The sequence below is a fragment of the Zalophus californianus genome, chromosome 1 (genome assembly GCF_009762305.2).
Source record: "Zalophus californianus isolate mZalCal1 chromosome 1, mZalCal1.pri.v2, whole genome shotgun sequence".
Lineage (NCBI taxonomy): Eukaryota > Metazoa > Chordata > Mammalia > Carnivora > Otariidae > Zalophus > Zalophus californianus.
In genome coordinates, this window is record NC_045595.1 from 201,331,541 (window position 1) to 201,355,738 (window position 24,198).

A 24,198-nucleotide genomic window follows, 5' to 3' on the forward strand; every position below is an offset into this window, starting at 1 on the left:
ATATTGGTGACTAATTTAGAGTTTAATAAAAAACCTGTGGGGGGGTGGTCCATGCTTGTGTGATGAACAAACCTGTGTGGGCTTGATTTGGTAGAGGACCTGGAGGTTTGTGATCTGTTATTTCAGCTAAAATCAACACTACCACATTGACGTGAGGAGGGTCAGATGTACAAGGAAGAGAAGGCCATCATTGTATGCCTGTGAGGGCAGCTGGAAGGTTCTGTCACTATAGACAAATTTTGCTGACTTTATTATTTTGATTAACAATAGTCCTATATCCAGTGAGCAAAAAGTCACTCTCATTTGTTATAAGACTACTATTTCCAAGAAGTTCTTTGAAAAACAGTGATTTGAGAAAGGCATGGTGTTCACAGCAGTGAGTGGGCTAGGACTTTTATCTCAGTGGCTAGAAACCCATAGGGAAAAAAATGTAGAAATTTAAAAGATCATAAGATAAACTTTTTAAAAGTAGCTGTTTGATGTGAATTCAGCTACTTCATCATTTCTTGGACTTACAGAAGTCCTGTATAGTGTTTCCTTTTGTAAAATTGCAATGAAACCTACTCTTACATTGAGGAAAAGTTGTTAATTTAAGCATTTACAGTAAAATTGTATTGTAGTTTTATCAGAGTTGCAACTCAATGCCTTAAGCCACAGCACTATACTATCTGAGTACCTGATACCGCATAGTTGAATTTTGGTGTATGTTACACCAAATTGGCAGGAGACAGCAGTATACTCAAAGAATGTGATAAATCTATCAGACATTTTCCTTTAAAAAAAAAAACTTGGTGTTAAAGAGGACCAGAGGCAAATAATAAAAGCAGTAACTAACCACCACAATGCAATTATTGAAAGTTAGGTTAGAACTCTGGACAGAGACATTTCCATGGAAAGTATATTGAAGAGACACCTGGGCACTCTTTGTGGGTCCCTGATATCTCAGACAGAAGGTCACCAGCACATGTTCAAGTGTCTTGGATAGAGCAACTTAGGTAAAGACAGAGACAGATTTAACCTAATGAAGTTTCCATGGGAGGGTCCTCTTCAGGGTTCTTCTGTATGACCTTTTCCAAGGCTCCATTGCACTCTTTCAGGGAGGTCTGGAGGAACCCACTGCTCCAGTTGTGCTGCTGTATCCTGAGAGTCAGGCATTTGCCCTTGAAGTAGTTCTGAAGCTATGGGTGGATCCAGAAAGCTGCCTGTACTACCTCTAGACCCTAGAATCAACCTGATGAACCTCAGAACTTCAGGGAGTTTTGACTTTAAGAAGGATTAAAACCAAAACATCACTCTGCTACCTAATAGATCACTAAAACCGAGGGTCCACAGCCATTTGTAGCTGATTCTCACACAAGTCCACAACCTCTAGGGCCAGGAGACTGGGATGGGGAGATAAAGCAGGGACACTAAGCTGAGATATGCATAATCCGAGGATTGAAGCACCAACTGAGAAGAAATGACACAGGATGTTACAGATGTGGCATTACTAATAAATAACAATGTTGAAAGGAACGTTTCTGTGTCATCAAAAATAATTTAAGTATTTTCTGATTCATAACCTTAGAAGAAAAACTGAAATATATTCTGTTCTTTCTACAGAAGATCACGTTGACAAAATCATTGTCATATGTAGAAGTGATCAAAGACTATGCAGCCAATAAATATAGAGGAAATGTTATAGATGTTGGTGATGATTACGATAATATATTATTGTCTTAATTTTGTGATATTTGTGTCTTTTGTCATCTTATAAGTTTTTACTTGTTAATATTGTTTTATTCTAAATTAGCATTCATATTTATATCTACTATTATGTTCATAATGTTGTATTCTTTTTCTTAAAGAAGTACCCCCAAATTATAAACTTCAGGATTCACATAACCTGGACCCCTCTAGTAAGAAAGCTGGGACAGAAGCATGTATCAAAAGTAGGGAGAAAAATATAGGATCTGCCATGACCTTGGAAATACTCAGATAACATTCAAAATTTTGAGGTGTTGTGGGAGGATAAACCCCAGGATGTTTTGAGCATATAAATGTATTTCACAAAAGGCATGATTTAAGTTCATTTTGAAAAACTTTTATATGATTGAACTAAGAAGTAGAATATCCACAAGTCGTCCAATGGGGTAGAAGAACATCTTGACAGACTTGTCCCTCTCTACCACTGTCCCTTGTTTCCTCACCTCATCTCAATAGCATCTCCCATTTTAGTTTTCTTCACATGCGTTCATATTGGTCTCTTCTTGCTTTAGATTTGATTTCATTTTTCTAAAGACTAAGTTTTTACAGCATATTTGTTCAGGATTATGCCCACTTCTAATCATCTCTGTCAATCTTTTTGGCTTACTTTTATAAGAGCCCTCTAGACTGGTCATAGTAAGGAATGCTAATAGTAAGTTATAGATGCAAAATTATATTAGAGTGTGAATCAGTGGTTTGATGTAGGAGCAATATTTAGAAGATTCCTCATCAAGACCAGATTTCTTCTTCTCAGCCACTGACACAAAAGAGAGATGAATGCATTGTAATCTCCCCCCTGGGAAGAAAGCACTCTTCAGCCAAAGCTGAGCACATGTACATGCACATGTTTTCATGACCAGAAAAATCAGAGGGGCTTCCCTGACCGTGATGGAGTAGGCATTAATTACAAACTGTCATAGCATTTGTAACATAGATTTACTTCATTGACATGGGGCTATAAAAACAAAATGAGTGAACCCATAAATATAAGATGAAGAGAGGTAGTTAACTCCAATTACAAAAAAAGGATAACTGAGTTATATGTATGCAAATGAAGGACTCCAAATTTTGAAAAGATGACATTGTGAAGTGCCACACCCATTGCTGAGAGTATATAAATGCCTCACTTGAGGAGTAAGATATTCAAACACAGAATCTTCTCGCTGTCACTAAGCTGAACTCACATCTCCTGCCAACATGTCTTACAACTGCTGCTCTGGAAAATACTCCTCCCGCTCCTTTGGGGCATACCTGCGCTCCCCAAGCTCCTCCTGTGGCTCTTCCTGCCCCAGCAACCTCGTTTACCGCACTGATCTATGCTCTCCCAGCACCTGCCAGCTGGGATCCTCTCTCCCCAGTGGCTGTCAGGAGAACTGCTGTGAGTCCACCAGCTGCCAGACATCCCGTGTGGTGTCCAGCCCGTGCCAGACGTCCTGCCACCGCCCGAGGACCTCCACACTCTGCAGTCCTTGCCAGACGACTTGCTCTGGGTCTGTGGGCATTGGGTCCAGCAACTGCCGTTCCCTGGGCTATGGATCCAAAAGCTCCTACTCACTGGGCTGTGGATCCCAGGGCTCCAGATCCATGAGTTCTGGAGTCTGTGGCTTCCCTTCTCTGGGCTATGGATCCAGATTCTGGCATCCAACCTACTTGGCTTCTAGGAGCTGTTAGACTTCTTGTTACAGGCCAACCTGTGGATCTGGTTTCTTTTGATCAACCTTATTAAATTTATAATCCTGTTGTCCAATCTCACCAATGCCTCTACTCATAACCTTTATTATCTCCATCACCTACAGGAAGAACTATCTTCTTATTCTTAGATTATCAAATCCTCACCTTGTCTCTGGCTCCAAATACTGGCTGACAGGCTTTATTTGAAAAATTCTATAATTAATGTACTAACTGAAAATAAAATCTAAAGTCTGCATTGGAGATAAAATTCATGTTATTGGATTTTCTTCCAAAATTGTATGAAAAACCAAATCATTATAACCTAATAAATTTATTGGTTCTGAAACCAGCTATGTTTATTGTTGTTAGTTTTTATTGACTATGCTTTTGATTATTATAGATAATGGAGATATTATGAAAAGATCAATATGCACCTGGAAAGAGATTTTGAAATCCTAAGAAATTGGGGATTTGAACTTTGAGGGACCTCAGATATTTTTCTTACTCAAACTATAAGTAGTAGAAGACTATTGTTTAAGTGTATAGACTTTAATGAATTGAAATCTCAGATCCAGGAATTAAATTAATTCCCTCACAAGACGTGGGAATGCCAACAGGCATAACGTAGCAGACTAGTTGAAAGTTACATAAGAAATGCAGGGAATAAAAATAATATTTACATTTATATGGTCAGGCTTATACATGAAAAGAAAAATTAAACAGAAGACAAATGAACATGATTATGGATGAATTTTAAGTAACTTTGCTTGAAGTCACCCACTATTTCTTAGTAAAAGTGATAAACACCTGCATCTCACTGATGAGTATTCAATATGATCTTATCTACATATGTGTAATGAGCAATACCATAAAATTTGAGTGAAGAATCTAAAATCATAAGGATGATTTCCACCTTGGTTTTTACTCATGTTTCAAACTAAAATATAATTAGCATTTGATACCATCAGGAGTGATGATTTAATGCGTATCTTTAAAAAATGGGGAAATATTACTTCTCTTTTCCATTATAATATTCTCTGTTTTCTCAGGCAAAGTATTTTCAGGGATAGCAAAGAGCGAAAATAGATAGATTTTGATAAGGAACTTAAAACTGACAACAAAAAGAGTTAACACATGTTCAATAAATGTCCCTAAGCCTTATTTCTTTAGGCTATACAACAGTCCTTAGAGAAAGATACTCATTATAAATTTGTTATGTTAAGTGTAAGAAAAGGGAGACACAGAAGGAATAAGGAATTTCTAAGGAATACCTGTCCCATGGCATCTTAAAAGGTGAAGTTTATTTAGAATTGCAAAGACATAGGAGTACTAGAAGGGGCAAAAGGGAAATCTGGGAAGATGAAATAAAATAAGCAGAGTAGAAAAGACTGAAAATTACTTTTACATTGAAGGAATGACGGGAAATTTGGTTAACTTACAATTGAAGGATATTTTATATGGTGTGACAATGATAAACATGGCTAAAAATAGTTAATGAGTGGGAGCCTGGGTGGCTCAGTTGGTTAAGCGACTGCCTTCAGGTCAGGCCATGCTCCTGGAGTCCCGGGATCGAGTCCCACATCGGGCTCCCTGCTCAGCAGGGAGTCTGCTTCTCCCTCTGACCCTCTTCCCTCTCGTGCTCTGTATCTCTCATTCTCTCTCTCAAATAAATAAATAAAAAATAATCTTTATAAAAAAATAGTTAATGAGTAACTGTTCTTCCATCATTTAGAGGTATTACCTTTTATTTATTTTCTTAGAGGTATTATATTTTAATTTGCAATAATTCTTGTTTCCACCATCTTCCATTCAAACTACTAGAATAGTTTTGTGGGGTGCCTGTGTGGCACAGTCAAGACTTGATTCTTGGTTTTGGCTCAGATCATGATCTCAGGGTCATGAGATCAAGCCCCAGGTTGGGCCCCACACTTAGCTTGTAGTCTGCTTAAGATTCTCTCTCACTCTGCCCCCCCCCACACTTTTTCTCTCTCTCTCTAAAATAAATAAATAAATCTTAAAAATAAAATAAATAATTTTGTGATTGGACACTCCTACTCTATCTCTCACCTATTCTAGCCACTTTTTCATAATTATAAGATAAATCTTTCATCTAGGTTTGGTTATGAATTTTAAGCTTATTCCTAAGGGGGGGAATAAGATAAAAATTGATATACTTACAAATGAAAAAAAAAATACTTGGAACCAATATTTTTGTCTAGAAAATTTAGACAAAGAAAATATATGTGAAAATGTCCAGAAGTTACCAGGGCCAAAGTGTCAGGGAGGTTTTAAAAACAACAACAACGACAACAACAAAGTCATAGAATTTGTGACTACTTTTCAATTAGGGATATTGCTGAATCCAAAAGGGAGGCTGATGAGACTCATGAGCTCAGGTAACCAAAACTGAAAGTTAGAAATTTCCAATGATTTTGACCAAAATTGTGACTCTGAACCACACCTTAGGACTAGGCTGAAACTTCAATATTTACCCCTTCCTATGAACTGAAATTAAGTTCCCAATCATTTCAATGCTCGATTAGATTTGCACGGTACACAAACTGGAGTCGCCACTCTGGAAAACAGTATCAAAAAATTAAAAATAGAGCTACCCTATGATCCAGCAATTGCACTACTAGGTATTTACCCAAAGGATATAAAAATACAGATTTGAAGGGATACATGCACCCCAATATTTATAGCAGCATTATCAACAACAGCCAAATTATGAAAAGAGCCCAAATGTCCATCAACTGATGAATGGATAAAGAAGTTGTGGCATGCAAGCAAAAGAAGTCAGTCAGAGAAAGACGAATACCACAGGATTTTACTCATATGTGGAATTTAAGAAACAAACCAGATGAACATGGTGGGGGGAGAGAGAGAGAGAGAGGGAAGCCATAAAACAGACTCTTAACTATACAAAACCCAAACTGAGGGTTGCTGGAGGGGAGGTGGTGAGGGGGATGGGTTAAACAGGTGATGGGGATTAAGGAGTGCACTTGTTGTGATGAGTACCTGAGGTTGTATGGAAGTGTTGAATCACTGTAATGTACACCAGAAACTAACATCACACTATATGTTAACTAATTGGAATTTAAATAAAAACTTCAAACTACAAAAAAATTTAGCATGGTATAGAGGTGACCTTAAATTATTTCTTTTCATAGATACATATAAATTATAAATGCAGACATAGACTTAGAGGTATAGATATAATTGTGGATATAGTTTTACACAGATATAAATGAGTATATAGATGATACACATAGATGATGTAGACATAGATCGTCTGATATCCTAGGGAAATTTCCTAGACTTCAAGAAGTTAAGAAATGACTAAATCCAAAATATATCAGATAGTAGAATTCATTTTAGGAAATAAAAAGATAGATTTAAAATTTTAAGAAAGAGAGAAACATATTAAAAGAACCAAGTAGAGGGGTGCTTGGGTGGCTCAGTCAGTTAAGTGTCCAACTCTTGATTTGGGCTCAGGTCATGATCTCAGGGTCATGAGATCAAGACCTACATCAGGCTCCATGCTAGGTGTGGAGCCTGCTTAAGATTCTCCCTCTCCCTCTGCCCTTTCCCCCCACCCCCACTCAGGCTCGCTCTCTAAAAAAAAGAAAAAAAATTAAAAGAACCAAATAGAAATTCTAAAATTGAAAAATGCAATAAGTTAAATGTAGAATTGTTGAATGGATTGAAAAGAAATTAGACATAGCTGGAGAGACAATTAGAGATTGTTCTGGAGAACATATTTAAACTAACAAATAAAGAGAATACCTTGGAGTCAAACCGATAAACAAAAAAGAAGAGAAAATTTTAAAGCAACCAAAGGGAAAGAAAATGCAAGTTACCTTAAAAAAAGCAACAGTAAGATTGACAGCTGAATTCTAAACAGAAAAAAGGAAAGTAGAAAGAAAATTAAAGATCCTCAAATTTCTGAAGAAAGAAAACTTTAGAGTCCTTGACTAATGAGTCTTTGTTTGAAAAATGAAGGAGAGGGGCGCCTGGGTGGCTCAGCTGAGCATCTGACTCTTGATTTTGGCTTAGGTCATGATCTCAAGGTCGTGGGATCAAGCCCATAGTTGGGCTCTGTGCTGGGCATGGAGACTGCTTGAGATTCTCTCTCTCTCTCTCTCTCCCTCTGCCCCCCCACTCTCTCTCTCTCAAAAAAAAAAAAAAAGAAGGAGAAATATAGACATTTTCAGACAATCAAACCTGTAAAGAATGTGTTACTAGGCTTCCAACACTAAAATATATAATAAAAGTTATATATAGTCAGAAACAAAATAATCTCAGAACATACAAAAAAAGATGTAAGAAGAAATGAAGAGTAAACAAAAGAAATATACATATATATTATATATATTTATATATATGATAAATTTAAGCAAATTTTGGTCATAAAAACATGGAGGCAAATATATATGAATATACATAAGCATACACGAAATTACAATACAGAAAATCCTAACATAGTACATGAATTGGGGTAAAAATAATTGACCTTAAGATTTCTGACATTCTTGCACTGGACCGGAAATAGTAAAAGTATTCATTTCTATTAGCAAGTCAACAAAGCATGCTGTGAACTCTAAGGCAGCAATGTCCAATAGAACTTCCTGTGTTGCCGAAAATCTTTTTATCTGCATTTTCCAATATATGGTATCCATCAGCCACATGTATCTATTGGGCACATGGAATGTGGCTAACGTGACTGAGGAACCAAATTTTAATTTAACTTAATTTTAAATGATATAAATTGAACTTGATATATGTGGCTAGTGGCTACTCTGCTGGGTGGTATGGTGTTGGCCTCTAAATGAATCACAAAATCATGGATATCATCCTGGAAGGCTGACAGAATGATTGTTAGGGAATATCTTGTATTACATCTAATAACATGATGCTTTACATGTTATCATACAGCAAACTTTGAAGTTAGTAAAACAGAAGTAGCATTTTTGTTTGTTTCTTTTGTCTGATGTATCTTTTTACTCTCTCCCTTCTCTGTTTCCTTATATTTAAGAAAATCTATTTTAAGTAGGAAATAGCTTGGGTTTCTAGTCCAGTCTGATATTCTAAGTCTTCAATAAGGATTATTCAGTCCACTATATTTAATTTAATTATTGATACTTTCAGATTTCTACTTACACATTTACTATTTGTAATAGTAAATTTTCATACTTTTGGGAGGGATAATAAAATGATTAAAGCTATAATTTTACCCTTTTAGGTTATTATCATTTTTAAATTTTTTAGTAAGCTTTCAAAAGATTTTAATGATCACTTTAATTACTATTTACTTCTACCTATTTATTAAGAACCGCAAACCACTTTATTAGTATTATGCACAATGAGTATTCAGACAATTCACTTATAGTTCCATCTTTTTTATCACCTCCTGCAATTACAACTTCCCCTTTGAGGTAATTGCCTTCCTAACTGGAGAAAACACTTCAGTATTCATTTTAGCCTAGGTTTGCTTGACATGGAGAGCTCTATAAAAGACAGTATTTGGATATTTGGATATTTTACAATGGAAAAATAATCTTGAGGAACTGAAGTAGGGAAAAAATGTTTTTGTAATGAAGGAAACAATTCTTTGAAAGAATCTAAAGATAAAAATGACCAGAAGGTCCTGTGTGATAAGAATTGTTCTAGGAGAGCAGGATCACTGGACACACTGTAAGGACAGATGATAAAAGGGACAATGTGTATATGAAAAGCTATAAAGTATATTGATCTAGAACCCATTTTTATTGGAATTACACACAGATGGAAAGATCCATCGTGTCACTAGCTTTCTTCCCACACCTCAAGAGTATTCGACTCTTTGGAATTTTTTGCATGTGTATAAATCGGTATCCACTGAGACTCTTTTTCAAATTAGTCTTGCTTAGTCATTTTGCCTTTAAACATCTGTCCTGATTTATCTCTGTGATCCACCATATTTCTCAATCAATTTATATTATCTATTTTCCCCTTTCTATTGGATTTGAGGGGCAATATGTAATAATGTAATATATGAAAACTAACTTTAAGGGATGAAATAAATTTACAGAAAGAAAATCATTGGTGACAAAATAGGGTGCCTCTATTCCACTGAGGGAGAAAAAAAAAGTGACTTAACCTTAATCCCCGCCTTTAGATCTAAGCATTCCGCAGCCAGTGTATGGGAAAAGGCACAATGAGTCTCAGCCAAGGAGAAGGGTAGGGGCTTTTCTGGCCCTGATTAGCTGGCATTAATGTCATACAGTCATAGCATTTCTGACTTTGGAATAGTTCGTTGGCTTGGTGCTATAACAACATGATGAATTCTCCTATAAATATGAGATGGAAGGAATCACCAGCAATTACAGAAAATATCATTGAATTACACATATGGAAATGAGAGATTCCAAGTGTGGGAAAGACGACTGTAAAAAATGCCACACCCATGGTTGAGAGTATAAAAGTGCCCCAGTGCAGGAGGTGACATTCAACCTCAGAATCTTCTTGCTGTTACTCAGCTGAACTCACATCTCCTGCCAACATGTCTTACAGCTGCCGCTCTGGAAACTACTCCTCCCGCTCCCTTGGGGCATACCTGCGATCCCCAAGCTCCTTCTGTGGCTCTTCCTGCCCCAGCAACCTGGTCTACCGCACTGACCTCTGCTCTCCCAGCACCTGCCAGCTGGGATCCTCTCTCCCCAGTGGCTGTCAGGAGACCTGCTGTGAGCCCACCAGCTGCCAGACATCCCGTGTGGCGTCCAGCCCCTGCCAGATGTCCTGCCACCGCCCGAGGACCTCCACGCTCTGCAGTCCTTGCCAGACGACTTGCTCTGGGTCTGTGGGCATTGGGTCCAGCAGCTGCCGTTCCCTGGGCTATGGATCTAGAAGCTGCTACTCACTAGGTTGTGGATCCCAGGGCTTCAGATCACTGGGTTATGGAGTCTATGGCTTCCCTTCTCTGGGCTATGGATCCAGATTCTGCCGCCCAACCTACTTCACTTCCAGAAGCTGCCAGTCATCGTGTTATAGACCAACCTGAGGATCTGGCTTCTATACACCAACTTGTTGAGGATCCTGACCTTTAGAGCAATGTGTCTAACCTCTAAACACAGAGTTTATCATCTTCGTGATGTTCAAGAAAAACTCTCCAATCACCTTTTTTTTTCCAGCCACAGCGTGCTGGCCAAAAAAAGGCCAAAATCTCTAACATATACTGAACTTAATGACTAATTTTATTGGATGAATTTATAGAATTAGTGGAATTAATGAAATAAATTGTGAGATCAATTAATGGAATTTATGTTAATAAACATGAACTAGAGTTAATGAATTAATGGGATTCGTGTTCCTACATTTTATTCACAAGAGAGATGAAAACCTAAATGAATATAGTGTAATAAACTCATTCATTCTGGCTTCCAAATATTCTGTTAATTTTGTTAGTTTCAACTGGGTAATTTTTTTTCTTTTGTTTTTTTTGGGGGGGTTTCAAGTTAATATTTATTATGTCTCTGGGAACAAACTTGGGAAATCTAATAGATTGGTGAATTTGAACTAATTTATTTTGGGCTTTAGACATTTCTTTCTTTAAAACTTTTTTTCTGAATCCTTTTTTCATGCATAAACTTTATATGAATAATAATCTCAGGAGAAATATAGAGCATATTTCCTCCAAAGGATGTGGGACCTTGACTTTTGCTGACAAAAGGAAAAAACACATCTGATACATCTAAATTCCTGGACAGTGGCAACTGACCTGATCAGCTAGTTAGGGACCTGGAAAGGAGAATGTTAGAATATTGATACAAAGAAATCTGGTGTGGAAATGTATGGATAGACACATGCAGTGGGCACAAAATGTGAAGATCTGTATTTCCTTTCAGTGCCCACCAGAACGCGTCCACCATGAAAGAGGAATGAAACAATCAAGTAAACAAAATGACTCTGCCAGTTGATGTAAGCTTACCTTCATCAGCAATCCCTACAAGATGATAAGATGACAAGATGAACAAGGGACCACAGAGGCTATGAATGGTTCAGGCAGCATCAGCTCCTACTGACAAGGCTGATATAACTGCCACCTGTGAACGTCCAATCTTGGCAATGGAGGCTAATGTTAAACTCCCAGTATGGCATTAGTCCTCAAGAAGACCAACTGGCTGCTTGGTTGTAAGTTGAACACGGTCCTCTTCTGCTCCGGAAAGATCAGTGTTCATTCTCCAATGTATAGATACGTAGTCAGTGTAAGAGTTTGCTTTTAATGCTTACCTCAGCAGCACCATTATTCAGGAGTTAATGAATAGCTTGATCTATCAGCATGGGATTGTTCACAATGTAGCATCCACACAGGAAATCCACTTCACAGTAGAGACAGTGTAAGTGAGATCCACAGGTTTTATCAAAAACCACACCACCCTGAAGCTCCCTGCCTGATGGTGCATTGGATTGGCCTGCTGACTACAAAGTTGAAGTGTTAGCATGGAGGCAATATCCTCAAAAGATTGGGCTGCAAATATCTACCTACTATTACTTCAAAGACCCATTTAAGAACTTTGTGCTTCCTATTCTGCAGCTGGAATTTTCAAGGATAGAGGCCCAGTTCCCAAAGGCAGACTTGCTGAGGAACACATCAAGGGTCTCATTAAACTACAGCTATGGCTGCTGCCTGAGCACTTTGGGCTCCTTTTATTCAGGTACGAACAGCCAAAAAGAGAGTTGTCATCTATGCAAGAGGAGTTGATCCTGATTAGTAGAAAGTAGTTGGGTTACTGTTACACAATGAGGGAAGAGGGAATACGTGGGAAGCTCAGTTGGTCTCCTTGGGTGGCTCTTGGAACCTCCCATCCAACTGTGGACATGACTTGTCAAATGCAGCAACTCTAGCAAGAAAAAGGTACAATTATCAGGATTCACACTTCTTAGGAATAAGGCTTGGGTAATACCACCAAGAAATCCACCATGACCACCAGAGGTGGTAACTAAGGGTGAGACAAATTTCTAATGGATAGTGAGTGAGGGAGATGGTGAGCATCAGCTGCAGCTCCAAGACCAAATGCAGTGACAGAGACCGTGTTTCATGCCATGGCTTTGCCCTTTTATATTTCCCCTCAGGAATAGAGCTCTACCACAGCCATGGAGAATCTCTTTCCTGACAAGTTAACCCTGAAGATGCAACCAATGGACTGTGACAGGTACAGATCTGCACTGGAACACACATCACATCACTTCACAAAAGGAATGGCTGTCTGGCTGACAAGTGAGGCCAGCTGACAGGTTTCTCTGTTGGCTTCTTTGGGCTCTCCCTCAGCTTTCAAGGCAAGGTCAGGCTTTTCTCATGACAGCTCCTGACCCATGGTCAGTGACTGAACAAGGTGGTAGAATGGCTTTTTTCATTCACAGGTGCTACTCTCTTGCAAACTTTTCGTTCTTCTATCAGTGTCTCAGTGCCTGCTTCCTGGATAATACAACTGGCAAATAGTCTCTCTATTCTTTCTTGGAATTTGTTGTTTCCACCTATGATTATTTTCCTTCAGCCCCCCAAAAAATCTGTTAGTATTTATGTCAGTGTAAATTTATCTGAATAGTAAACCCATTGGAAATTAATACCCAGTTATTATATTATTCAAAAGAAAAATAAAATGAAGAATAAGGGTGATAAAAGAGGGTTATTTTATATATGTATTTTTTTTTTGAGAGAGGAGAGGGAGAGTGTGGGGGAGGGGCAGAGGGAGATACAGAGGAAGAATCTGTTTTTTTTTTTTAAGATTTTATTTGTTTATTTGACAGAGAGCGTGAGAGAGTACAAACAGGGGGAACAGTAGAGGGAGAGGAAGAAGCAGGCTCCCACCAAGCAGGGAGCCCAACGCGGGGCTCAATCCCAGGACTCTGGGATCATGACCTGAGCGGAAGGCAGACACTTAACCATCTGAGCCACCCAGGTGCCCCCAGAGGAAAATCTTAAGCAGATTCTACACTCAGCATGGAGCCTGACAGGGCACTCGATCTCACGACCCAGAAATCATGACCTGAGCTGAAATCAAGAGTCGATACTTAAACTGACCGAGCCACCCAGCACCCTTATTTAATATTTTGGAGGAAATTACAGGAAAGGAACTGACTTTGGAAATGCACAAAACTCATTCAATCTGAGCAGTGGAGAGCCTGAGTTGTTCTAGGAGGCAGGCCCCAGGTTCTTTTAAAATTTGGACAATGTGAATGAAAATATGTAAAAATACATTAATAATATTTTAAATGGCATTTTTTAAAGATGTTATTTATTTATTTGGCAGAGAGAGAGAGAGAGAGCACAAGCAGGGGGAGCAGCAGGCAGAGGAAGAGGGAGAAGGAGGCTCCCCGCTGAGCAGAGAACCTGATGTTGGGCTCCATCCCAGGACCCTGGGATCATGAGCCGAACCAAAGGCAGATGCTTAACCAACTGAGCCACACAGGTGCCCCTTAAATGGCATTTAGATGAAAAGTTCCATAGGCTAAAAGTAGGTAGAAGAGACACTTGAAATCCCTGTTTCTTCATTCCCTTTTTCCAGATTCCCACATTGTCACCATCACTCCTTCTCCCTCTTCATATGGCCTGAGTCAACCTCTTCTTGTGACTCCATCTCAATTGTCTTTTGCCTTTAAATGTTTGTCTGGTTCCTTCCTATTTTTAGCCACTTCCCATTATGTGTTATTTTTCTTCCCTCCATTTGGATGTGAGAAGTACTGTATAATACTATGTGATAGATGAAAAATAAATTTGGAGAATGTAAATGAGTGGTGACAAGTAGAATCAATCATTAGAAGTATCCTTATAAAAAATAAAGCTATGTCACTTATCACTTGACATAGTAGAAAAGTGACAGAAAGAATTCCCGAGCAAAGCAGGAATAGATATACATGGAGTCCTAGCCAGGGGGAAAAGAAGGGGCTTTCCTGGGCATAATAGGTTGAGGATTACTGACAAATTGTTCTGGAATTTCTGAGATAGGAATGATCATTGTACCCATTGTACCCGTAAGTACAATAGGTACGAAGCTAGTCAACTGCAATGACAGAGGTTAATGAATTACACAAATGCAGAAGAGGGTGTGAAGATGATATGAGAGGACTGTACCTATATTGTGCTGCACCATCTGATGAGTATATAAAATACCCAGTGCACAAAATCATCTTAAACTTCAGAATTTTCTCATTGTGACTAATCTGAACTCATATCTCCTGTCAACGTGTCCCACAGCTACTGCTCTAGAAACTTATTTTCCCAGGCCCTTGGGGGAGGGAGGTCCTGAGCTACCTACCCAGGCTCCTCCTATGGCTCTTCTTACCCCAACAACCTAGTCTACAGCATTGACTTCTGCTCTCCCAGCACCTGCCAGCTGGGCTTCTCTCTCCACAGCGGCTGTCAGGAGACCTGATGTGAGCCCACCAGCTGCCAGGCATCCTGTGTGGTATCCAGCCCCTGTCAGACATCTTGCTACTGCCCAAGGATCTCCATGATCTGCAGTCCCTGCAAATCAATTTATATCATATCTATGGGTCCAGCAAGTGTCTTCTCTCTGGATTATGGATCTAGTAGCTGCTACTCACTGGGCTGTGGATCCAGTGGTTTTAGACCCTTAGGTTAAGGAGTCCGTGGTTTCTCTTTCCTGAGCTGTGGATCCAGCTTCTGCCACCCAACTGACTTCACTTCTGTTAGCCTCCAGCCATCTTGGTGCCAACCTACCTATGTATCTGGCTTCTGCTAATCAACTTGTTGAGTTCTAGTACATTTATGCAAAGTGATCAAAACGTCTACCCAGAGTTCCATCATGCTCATTATTTCCAGTGACAACTATCTTAGTCTTTGATCACCAGTTCCTTATCCAATTTCTATCAAGCATAATCTAACAGACTGATTTTTGCATCCTTTTAATTTAATGACTTAACTCATTATGGATGAAGTTCATGCTAATTTATTATCTGCCCCAAATGGATAAAAAGTTAAATGATTATAATCCAATAAACTAATTTATTCTGATTGAAATATTTTTATGTTATTTTTTATATATTATTGAGCAGAGTTTGTGTTAAGTTTGATTTACAGGTTTAATAAAAGCTCAATATGCATCTCATAGTAAATTTTGGAAGTCTAAAACCTTGTGAATTTGATCTAATTTCTTCAGATTATGGATATTTTTCTCATTCAAACTGTAGTTATTGGACATCCATATTTTTTAGTTTTAGAATTTTATGAATGATGGTCTGAGAATTAGGATATATTTTGAGTACTTCAAAAAACATGGGTTTTATCTATGTGGACAGAGGGAATGTGACTGAAGTTGACAGATTCTTCAGGAATTTCATGAACAAGAATAACATTCAGATTTGCATGGTTAATATAATCAATGAGAGAAAAACTAAAATGCCAGTTTAAAAAATATGTATGAGCCTTAAATGAATTCTAATGAGTTTACCCAAATCTGATTAAAATTGGCCAGACTCACACATCGACTGATGAATGTCCAACATAATTCACTTTTTTATATGTATGGAAAGATATTCTTATTGGGAAGAATGTATGTGATTCCCTATCAATGTTTTACTAAAGCTCAAACTAAATATAGGTGAAAACAAAAAGCACTTTATAGCAGTGGACTTAACTTTTCATTTGGATCTCACTGTAAAGTTGGGGACACTATGTCTTTACTTTTTGGGTAGTATTCTCATCTTTTGCAGGCCAAGTACTTAGAGAAACCCATATGAGACTAAGATAAACAGCAGATTACTAAGGAATAAAATTATATAAGACATTATTCCTAAATAGTGCTATAATCAAGGCTCAAAGAATATCCTACTCATTATTTCCTTGGACCCTCAGATAGAACTATGACAAAGACTATTTTTAAAATTCAGGTTTTTTTAATTAATTAATTTGTTTTATTTATTTATTTATTTATTTGAGATGGGCAAAGAAGAGAGAGACTTTTTTTAAAAGATTTTATTTATTTATTTGAGAGAGAGAGAATCAGAGAGAGAGAGAACATGAGAGGGACGAGGGTCGGAGGGAGAAGCAGACCCCCCGCTGAGTGGGGAGCCCGATGCGGGACTCGATCCCGGGACTCCAGGATCATGGCCTGAGCCGAAGGCAGTCGCTTAACCAACTGAGCCACCCAGGCGCCCAAAGAGAGAGACTTAAGCACGATCCATGTCCAGCCTGGAGCCCACTGCAGGGCTCGATCTCACAACCCTGAGATCATGACCTGAGCTGAAATCAAGAGTCAGACAACCAACTGAGCCACCCAGGCACCCCCAGTTTATTTTAAATAGAAGGAAATGAACACAAAGTAGATCAGAGTCTTCCTTAGTCATGAAAACTAAACCTGTCTCTCAGATGTTGCCAAATATTCCCTGGGGGGTAGAAGGCATAATCACTCTTGGTTGAGAATAATTTATCTAAACTAATATATGGTGAGAAATGGAGGTAAAACAGAGAAAGGAATTTATGCAAATATGGACTATAGTGAAAAAAATTAACATACTTGCATTTGGAGTCCTAAAACAGAAAAGAGAGAGAATTGGGGAGAAAATATATTGCGGAGAAATTTAAAATTTTTCCCAAAGTCAATAAAGGCTGCAAAGTAAAATTTAAAGACAGAGAATACCACACCTACACACTAGTAAATCTGATGAACACCAATGACAGAAACATTTCTAAGAAACCTGAGAAAGAAAGCTGATTTCTTTTTAAAAAGAAAAAGTGACAATAGGACTAAAATATGAATTACTTACAAAGATAATTGAATGAAATATTCAAAATTCTGAAAGAACACAGATGCCATCCTAGAATACTATGCTCAATAAATAGGTGCTTCAAAATCGAAGATAATTTCAGACAACAAAAAATTGAGAGAACATCTCAGCAGCAGACTGACACTAAAATATGTACTGAAAGTTGTCTGTTAGTGAGAAGGAAAATGTCTTTACCCGTCAATAGGAAAAAGTCTGAAATTCAGGTATGAGCTGACTTCTCCTCCCATTCTTAAGACCGCATACTTTCTTGGTCATGGTATGACTTCCCAGGGGATGTATACAAGTACCCCTAGGCTACATGGGGCAAATATAATAGAAACACTTTCTCAATAACAAATAGACAATTACCTGATGGCGTCAATCTTAATATTCCAAGTCATGGTTTTTAAGTAACTGGCTACTTGTCAAGATGACCAATCAAAGTCAAATCTTCTGGATGGTCAGTAACAAGCTGAACAGCAACTCCCACAGAATAATTAGATGGGTGGCAAAGTAGGATCTAAAATAAATAATAGAAATCTGTTAGTTCCACAAACCACAGATCTGAAAAAATTAGGTAGAAAACAGAGATAGGAATCAAATACATATTTGGAAGCCATTATTCCACAACTCAGAGCCAACATTTTAATATAAAATCTCCACATATACATCTACACATTTGAGAGAAAGAGAGAGCACACAAGTGGGGGAGAGGGACAGAAGGAGAGGGAGAAAGAGAATCTTAAGTAGGCTCCACTCTCGGTGAAGAGCTCAACGCAGGGCTCGATCTTACAAACCTGAGGTCGGGACATGAGCCAAAATCAAGAGTTGGAAGCTTAACCGACTGAGAACCCCCTACCCTGGCACCCCTTTATTGCTTACTCTTAAAAGTGGGATATTATGGTTCTTCTATCTGTACCTCAATCTGGCATTCCAAGTCTTTGTATTGGACCTCTTAGTCCTTTCATGTTTTATATATATTCATTGTATATATGTATACACATACATATACGTGTATGTATGTATATATGAGTTTATATCTACCAATGTTTATATCTATCAACATATAATTTTATTATTTGATCTTTTAATTACTTTTGCTTTTCTTTTCTGCTTTTTTAATATTAGTTCAAAACCCGTGATATTCTCAGGGTGCCTGGGTGGCTCAGTCATTAAGTGCCTGCCTTTGGCTCAGGTCATGATCCCAGGATCCTGGGATCGAGCCCCGCATCGGGCTCCCTGCTCGGTGGGAAGCCTGCTTCTCCCCCTCCCACTGCCCCTGCTTGTGTTCCCTCTCTCTCTGTCAAATAAATAAATTTTTTAAAATCTAACAAAAAACAATTATTTAAAAACAAAACAAAACAAAAACCTTAGTACTCTCATTTCCCCCATTTAAGTGTAATATTTGCATTGTTTTACTGATTTTAGAATTTCTTAGAAATTTCAATGTACATTCTTGATTTATTTCTGCTTTAATATAAACTATTATTTTACAATTTCCCCAATAATGCTAAGACCTTAGAATGCCTTATATCAAATCCCTCTCTTTTTAAGCATTATTATTCTTGTGCATTTTAAATACATATATTTTAAAGCCAAAAATCATTTCAATTATTGTTTTATAAATTTGTATTCAAATGTAATTTATATTTACCCACACATTTACCTTATATTTCTTCCTGCACTTCCATATTTCTGAGAATATTTTGTTTGTACCTAAAGAGAGTCTTATAGTATTTAATTTAGAGAGCTCATTAGAGGTAGGCATTTAGGTATCTTGCACTAGAGTACTAATCTCAAGGAGGTAGTCTAGGGAAAAAAAGAAGATGCTTGACAATAAGTGAGAAAAATGTGAGAGAAAATTTGATGGGACTGCAATGCCCAACTAGGGCTATTCTAGAAGAGTGAGATGTCTAGATGACTATAAAGATAGATGGTAAAAAGGCACAATGTATTTAAAATTCATCCATTTAGAATTGTTTTGATTTGCACATTTACATTCAACAAATTAGAAGTTTAAAATAAGTTAGAGGAGAAACCTGAATGTCTCACTCTGTCCTCTGTCACTTACTTCTTCCCTTCGTCTCAATTGATAAACACTCTTTGAGGGGCTCAAACTGGTCAAACTGGTCTCCATTTGTGACTCTGTCAATGTACTGTTGTTGCATCTTGCTTCCCAATACTTGTTTAGGGTTCCTTCTGTTCCTAGCCTTTCTCCATTCAGTTTGTAACATTGTTGGGCCTTTTCCATTGGGTATGAGATACCCTGCATTAATGTTTAATACTTGGAAAATAAGTTTTGGATAAAAATGAGTGGTCACAAGTAGTTTTCAATCTTTAGAAGGCTTTTTGGCAAAGCTGAAGCTATGCCTGTAGCCAAATGAAAGAAAGAAAGAAAGAAAGAAAGAAAGAAAGAAAGAAAGAAAGAAAGAAAGAAAGAAAGAAAGAGAGAGAAAGAAAGAAAGAAAGAAAGGTGATGTCATTTTCATCTCCACCCTTAGAAGGAACGCACACCCCAGCAAAGCTAGGATCAGATGCATGTACAGCATATACCAGGAAGAAAAGGAGGGACATTCCTGGCCAAGTTGACATGGCCATTAATGCAAAAACGGTCATAGTATTCTGACGTAAGAATTGCTCCTTGGCTTTGTGTTATAATGAAATTTATTATAGTCCTCATAAATACAATAGGTAGGAAACTATGCAGCTGCAATTACAGAAATGATGTTAATACTATGCAAATGAAGGAGTACAAATATAAGGATGAAGCTTTTGTCACTTTCGACACCTACAGCTGAGAGTATATAAATGCCACAGTCCAGGAGGTAAAATAAACTTCAGAATATTCTCTGTGAATTCAGTATCCACAGTGTTTTCTCAGCAGAGCTCACATCTCCTATGAACATGTCCTACACCTGCTGCTCTGGAAACTTCTCCTCCTGTTCCCTTGGGGGCTACCTGTGCTACCCAGGCTCCTTCTGTGGCTCTTACCCCAGCAACCTGGTCTACCACACTGACTTCTGCTCTCCCAGCACCTGCCAGCTGGGATCCTCTCTCTCCTGTGGCTGTCAGGAGACCTGCTGTAAGCCCACCAGCTGCCAGAAAACCCATGTGGTGTCCAGGCCCTGCCAGATGTCCTGCTATTGCCCGAAGACCTCCACACTCTGCAATCCCTGCTGGATGACTTACCCTGGGCAGCCGCTGTCCTCTAGGCTATGGATCCAGAAGCTGCTACTCACTGGGCTGTAGGTCCAGTGATTGCAGACCCCTGGGTTATGGAGTCTGTGGTTTCCCCACCTTGGGCTGTGGATCTAGATTCTGCTACCCAACTTATTTTGGTTTTCATAATCTCCAGCCATTTTGCTACAAACCAATCTATGGACCTGGCTTCTACAGATTAATTTGTTGAATGTCCAGATCTTTTGCAGAATGTCAGCTATTTTATTCTCAAAAGAAACAACTCTCTTTATGGTCTCCAAAGACTAATTGCTCACCCACTCTACGGCCACCCAGTCTAGCTTTCAGAAGGGTTCTTGCAGAATGTAAAACTAAGCAATAAGCCTAAGTTTTAAATCATATAGCTGTGTTGGTGATGGAAATCATAATTATTACACATCCTTCAAAAATTAAAAAAACTAATTATTTTAAGTAAATAAACACATTTATCCTGGCATCAACATATGTTGTTTTTATTATTATTTATTACGTATTTATTGAGTAGGAATTTCTTTTAGTGTTATTGGGTATATTAATTAATATATAAAAATATATACATAATATATGTATGTAAAGATTAATGTAAGATTAATTTGCTTCACAAAGTAAGCTTTGAAATCATAGAATTTGGAGAATTTGAAATAAAATTTTCATCTTTAGGTTTTTTCCTTTTTATATGAACCTTGTATAAATAAATATCTCAAGAACTAGGAAAGCCTAATCCTTTAAACCATGTGAGTCCTTGTATCTCTTTTCATAGGAGAAGGAAAAGTACAAAATTTGGTGTATACATATGAAATGTAGAGAGAAAGAATAAAATTTAGATATATTGGTAGGTTTGCACATGAAACAAAAATTAAATATAAATCTAACTTGTGGCTTCATATTTTCAGAAAATACTAAATATAAAGCTTGAATAACTTCCATTAAACTCATCCAATGTTGGTTGGGAAAAGTATTGAAATCTTTGAATCCCAGAAATCAATGGAATTCATTTATTTATGGTAATATAAGAAGGAAGCCAGTTATGCTTGATGTAAAGATTTTTGGTTCAGGATATGTATTTGCCTCTACGTTTTCCAATAACTCAAATGACATATGGCTGAGAATCACAGCCTTTATGTCAGCAAAAAGTGGAGATCCATTATTTTTATTTTTTATAGATATGTGCTAATCTTTTAAAGGCCATGTATTCCAGAAAACAATATGTTGCTATTTGAGACACAGTTTGATAAAGAGACAAATCTAATAATAAAAAAGAATTATCTTTGGTGTGCCTGGGTGGCTCAGTAGTTGGGTGGCTGCCTTTAGCTCGGGTTGTGGTCCTGTGGTTCTGGGATAGAGCCCCGCATCAGGCTCCCTGCTCAGCAGGGGCCTGCTTCTCCCCCTCCCACTCTCCCTGCTTGTGTTCCCTTTCTTGCTGTGTCTCTCTCTGTCAAATAAGTAAAAATAAAATCTTTAAAAAAAAAGAATTATCATTGTGTTGAGCTAAATAAATGTTCAAATAGATTTTCAAGTCATTATTTCTTTAGAATCTTAAGCAGCACTCTGAGGGGGAGATGTATTTTATGTGCTAAATTTCTTTTAAACATGAGGCAGTGGAAGCTCAAAGTGAGTCAAAATCTGGCCAAAGATCCCAGTTTTATAGAGAAATCAATGTTCACAATTTCCTGATAGAGGCTACTATGAAAAACAAAAACAGAAATCGTATAGGATGGAATACAGGAAGTTTGGGAAGATAAAATGGAATGAACAAAGCAGAAAGTTAGCTGGTATGGTTAGGGAACGTTTGGGTAGTTAATTTACAACGAATGGAGGGTTTATTTGGCAAGTAGTGCTAGTTATTAATAATGGCTGCACATTACCCCACCATTTTAAAGTGTGAGTTTTGAATGATTTCATATTCATCTATTAAATTTATTGGAACAGATTTCTAGTGATAATCCTCCAGGTTTCTTGTCTATTCTAAATAATTTTGCATTTATCACAGAATAAATATTCTTACCAACCATCCTCATATATAGAAACTTAACATGCGGGGCGCCTGGGTGGCTCAGTTGGTAAAGCAGCTGCCTTCAGCTCAGGTCATGATCCCAGGGTCCTGGGACTCTAGCCCCACATCGGGCTCCTTGCTCCACAGGAAGCCTGCTTCTCCCTCTCCCACTCCCCCTGCTTGTGTTCCCTCTCTTGCTGTGTCTCTCTCCATCAAATAAATAAATAAAATCTTTAAAAAAAAAACATGATATTTTATATCAAATATAACTTTTGACAGCATCAGACTGGATAGTTTAAATCACTCTTATGAATAAGAACCTTAGCAAACCTTGATAAAATAATCTATGCACAAACTCTGGAGCACTGTCAGCTAAGAACTGCTAAATCAAACTTAGGACAAGTTTTAAGTAAAAATAAATGTTGGTATTTGGGCTACTTTCTTCCTGAGTTTTCCACTGATTCCAAAAATGTTAATGGGTTCCTGGTACGAATGAATAGAATCAGATTCCAGGGCCTTTTTTTTTTAGGATCTTGGAGTACAGGTGAACATTCTAGGCTTTAAAGACTCTATTAGAATTTTATGAAGAAGCAAACATAGAATATGTTTCATAGGAACTGAAGTCAACCTCTGAATTGTATAATTCTTCATATTGAAAGTGTTAGTAATCTTACCTCAGCTTGGTACAACCAAAGTAAATTCCTCTGCAAATAGATTCATTCAGAGACTAAATTGCCTATGGTAATTGATTAAAATTACCAATGCTACCAAAAGGCAAAACCAAACCAAACCAAGAGACAACACAGAGCACAAACAAACCTACAGGATATCCAGATAATGTACATATTGGAAATGTTCAGAAAAATAATTGTGGTTATTATTCTTAAGAAATTAAAGACAAAGTTCAAGAATTTTAACAAGAGTACTAGAACACATAAAAGTGAACATGAAAATACTAAAACTGTAAAATACAATAACTAAAATGAAGGAACCTCATTTGAATTGAAGACAAACTAAAAGAGTCTAAGACTATGGGCTAGCCTCTCCCTCAACTGAAATATAGAATATACTAATGAGTTCAGATCAGAGTGACAATATACCTGATGGGAGTATAGGCAACGTGGTGATGCATTCAAGCTGATTTAAACTGGGGAAGGACAGTCTGCTTAACTCAGTTCTTTCAGGAATCTTACTGTTAAGCTCTTTGCCTTTCTAACATGCAGAAGGAAGTATTTACGTTCTCTGGAAAATGATAAATCAATATATTTGCATACATATATTTTTGTGTGTATATGTGTATTGATCATATAATCATAAGAGTTTACAAATACAATTGTAACTCTATATAAATATAAATATTTATATTTCAAAATCCACTAGTCTTTTATTTACACTATCTATAATGCAATAAAACATTATAAAATATTTCAAAGAGCATGTAGATGTTACCCAATCAAAACAATCAATAGAAGCAAATTTACATTTATTACAAATATTAGAATTAGTTGGCACAGACTTTAAAGGGACTATGATGAACATGTGAATAATTTCAGAAAAAGATGGATATAATTAATAAGTATGTGGGGAATTTTAAGAGATGGAAATAATTGGAAAAAAAACTAGTGGATATCCTTAAACAGAAAGTTAAAGAATTAAAATTAAGTTAAAGACTTAAAATTAAAATTAGATTAAGAGAATATTTGACAAAACAGAAGCAAAGATAAGTGAACTTGAAAATAGATGTTTTTTAAATATTTTATTTATTTATTTGACAGAGAGAGACACAGCGAGAACAGGAACACAAGCAG

General features: G+C 37.4%; 3 protein-coding genes and 1 pseudogene across 3 annotated transcripts; all 4 read left to right on the plus strand.

The window, feature by feature from the left end:
- The first annotated feature begins 2,943 nt into the window (after nt 1-2,943).
- Nucleotides 2,944-3,417, plus strand: LOC118355999 (keratin-associated protein 13-1-like). Its single transcript, XM_035722103.1, has one exon. It carries the CDS (start codon nt 2,944-2,946, stop codon nt 3,415-3,417), a length of 474 nt encoding a protein of 157 aa, XP_035577996.1.
- Nucleotides 3,418-9,943: 6,526 nt separating this feature from the next.
- LOC113918249 (keratin-associated protein 13-1-like) lies at nt 9,944-10,456 on the plus strand. The gene has a single exon (XM_027586529.1). The coding sequence runs from the start codon at nt 9,959-9,961 to the stop codon at nt 10,454-10,456; it is 498 nt and encodes a 165-aa protein (XP_027442330.1). The 5' UTR covers nt 9,944-9,958.
- A 992-nt stretch (nt 10,457-11,448) lies between these two features.
- On the plus strand, nt 11,449-15,038 carry LOC113915841 (annotated as a pseudogene).
- A 5,047-nt stretch (nt 15,039-20,085) lies between these two features.
- LOC113915840 (keratin-associated protein 23-1) lies at nt 20,086-20,267 on the plus strand. The gene is given in 2 exon segments (XM_027581776.1): nt 20,086-20,197; nt 20,200-20,267. Coding segments are annotated over 2 exon segments (180 nt in total).
- Nucleotides 20,268-24,198: the final 3,931 nt, after the last annotated feature.

Coding starts and splice junctions, on each gene's coding strand:
- LOC113918249 (XM_027586529.1), top strand. CDS start 9,959: ATGTCTTACAGCTGCCGCTCTGGAAACTACTCCTCCCGCTCCCTTGGG.
- LOC118355999 (XM_035722103.1), top strand. CDS start 2,944: ATGTCTTACAACTGCTGCTCTGGAAAATACTCCTCCCGCTCCTTTGGG.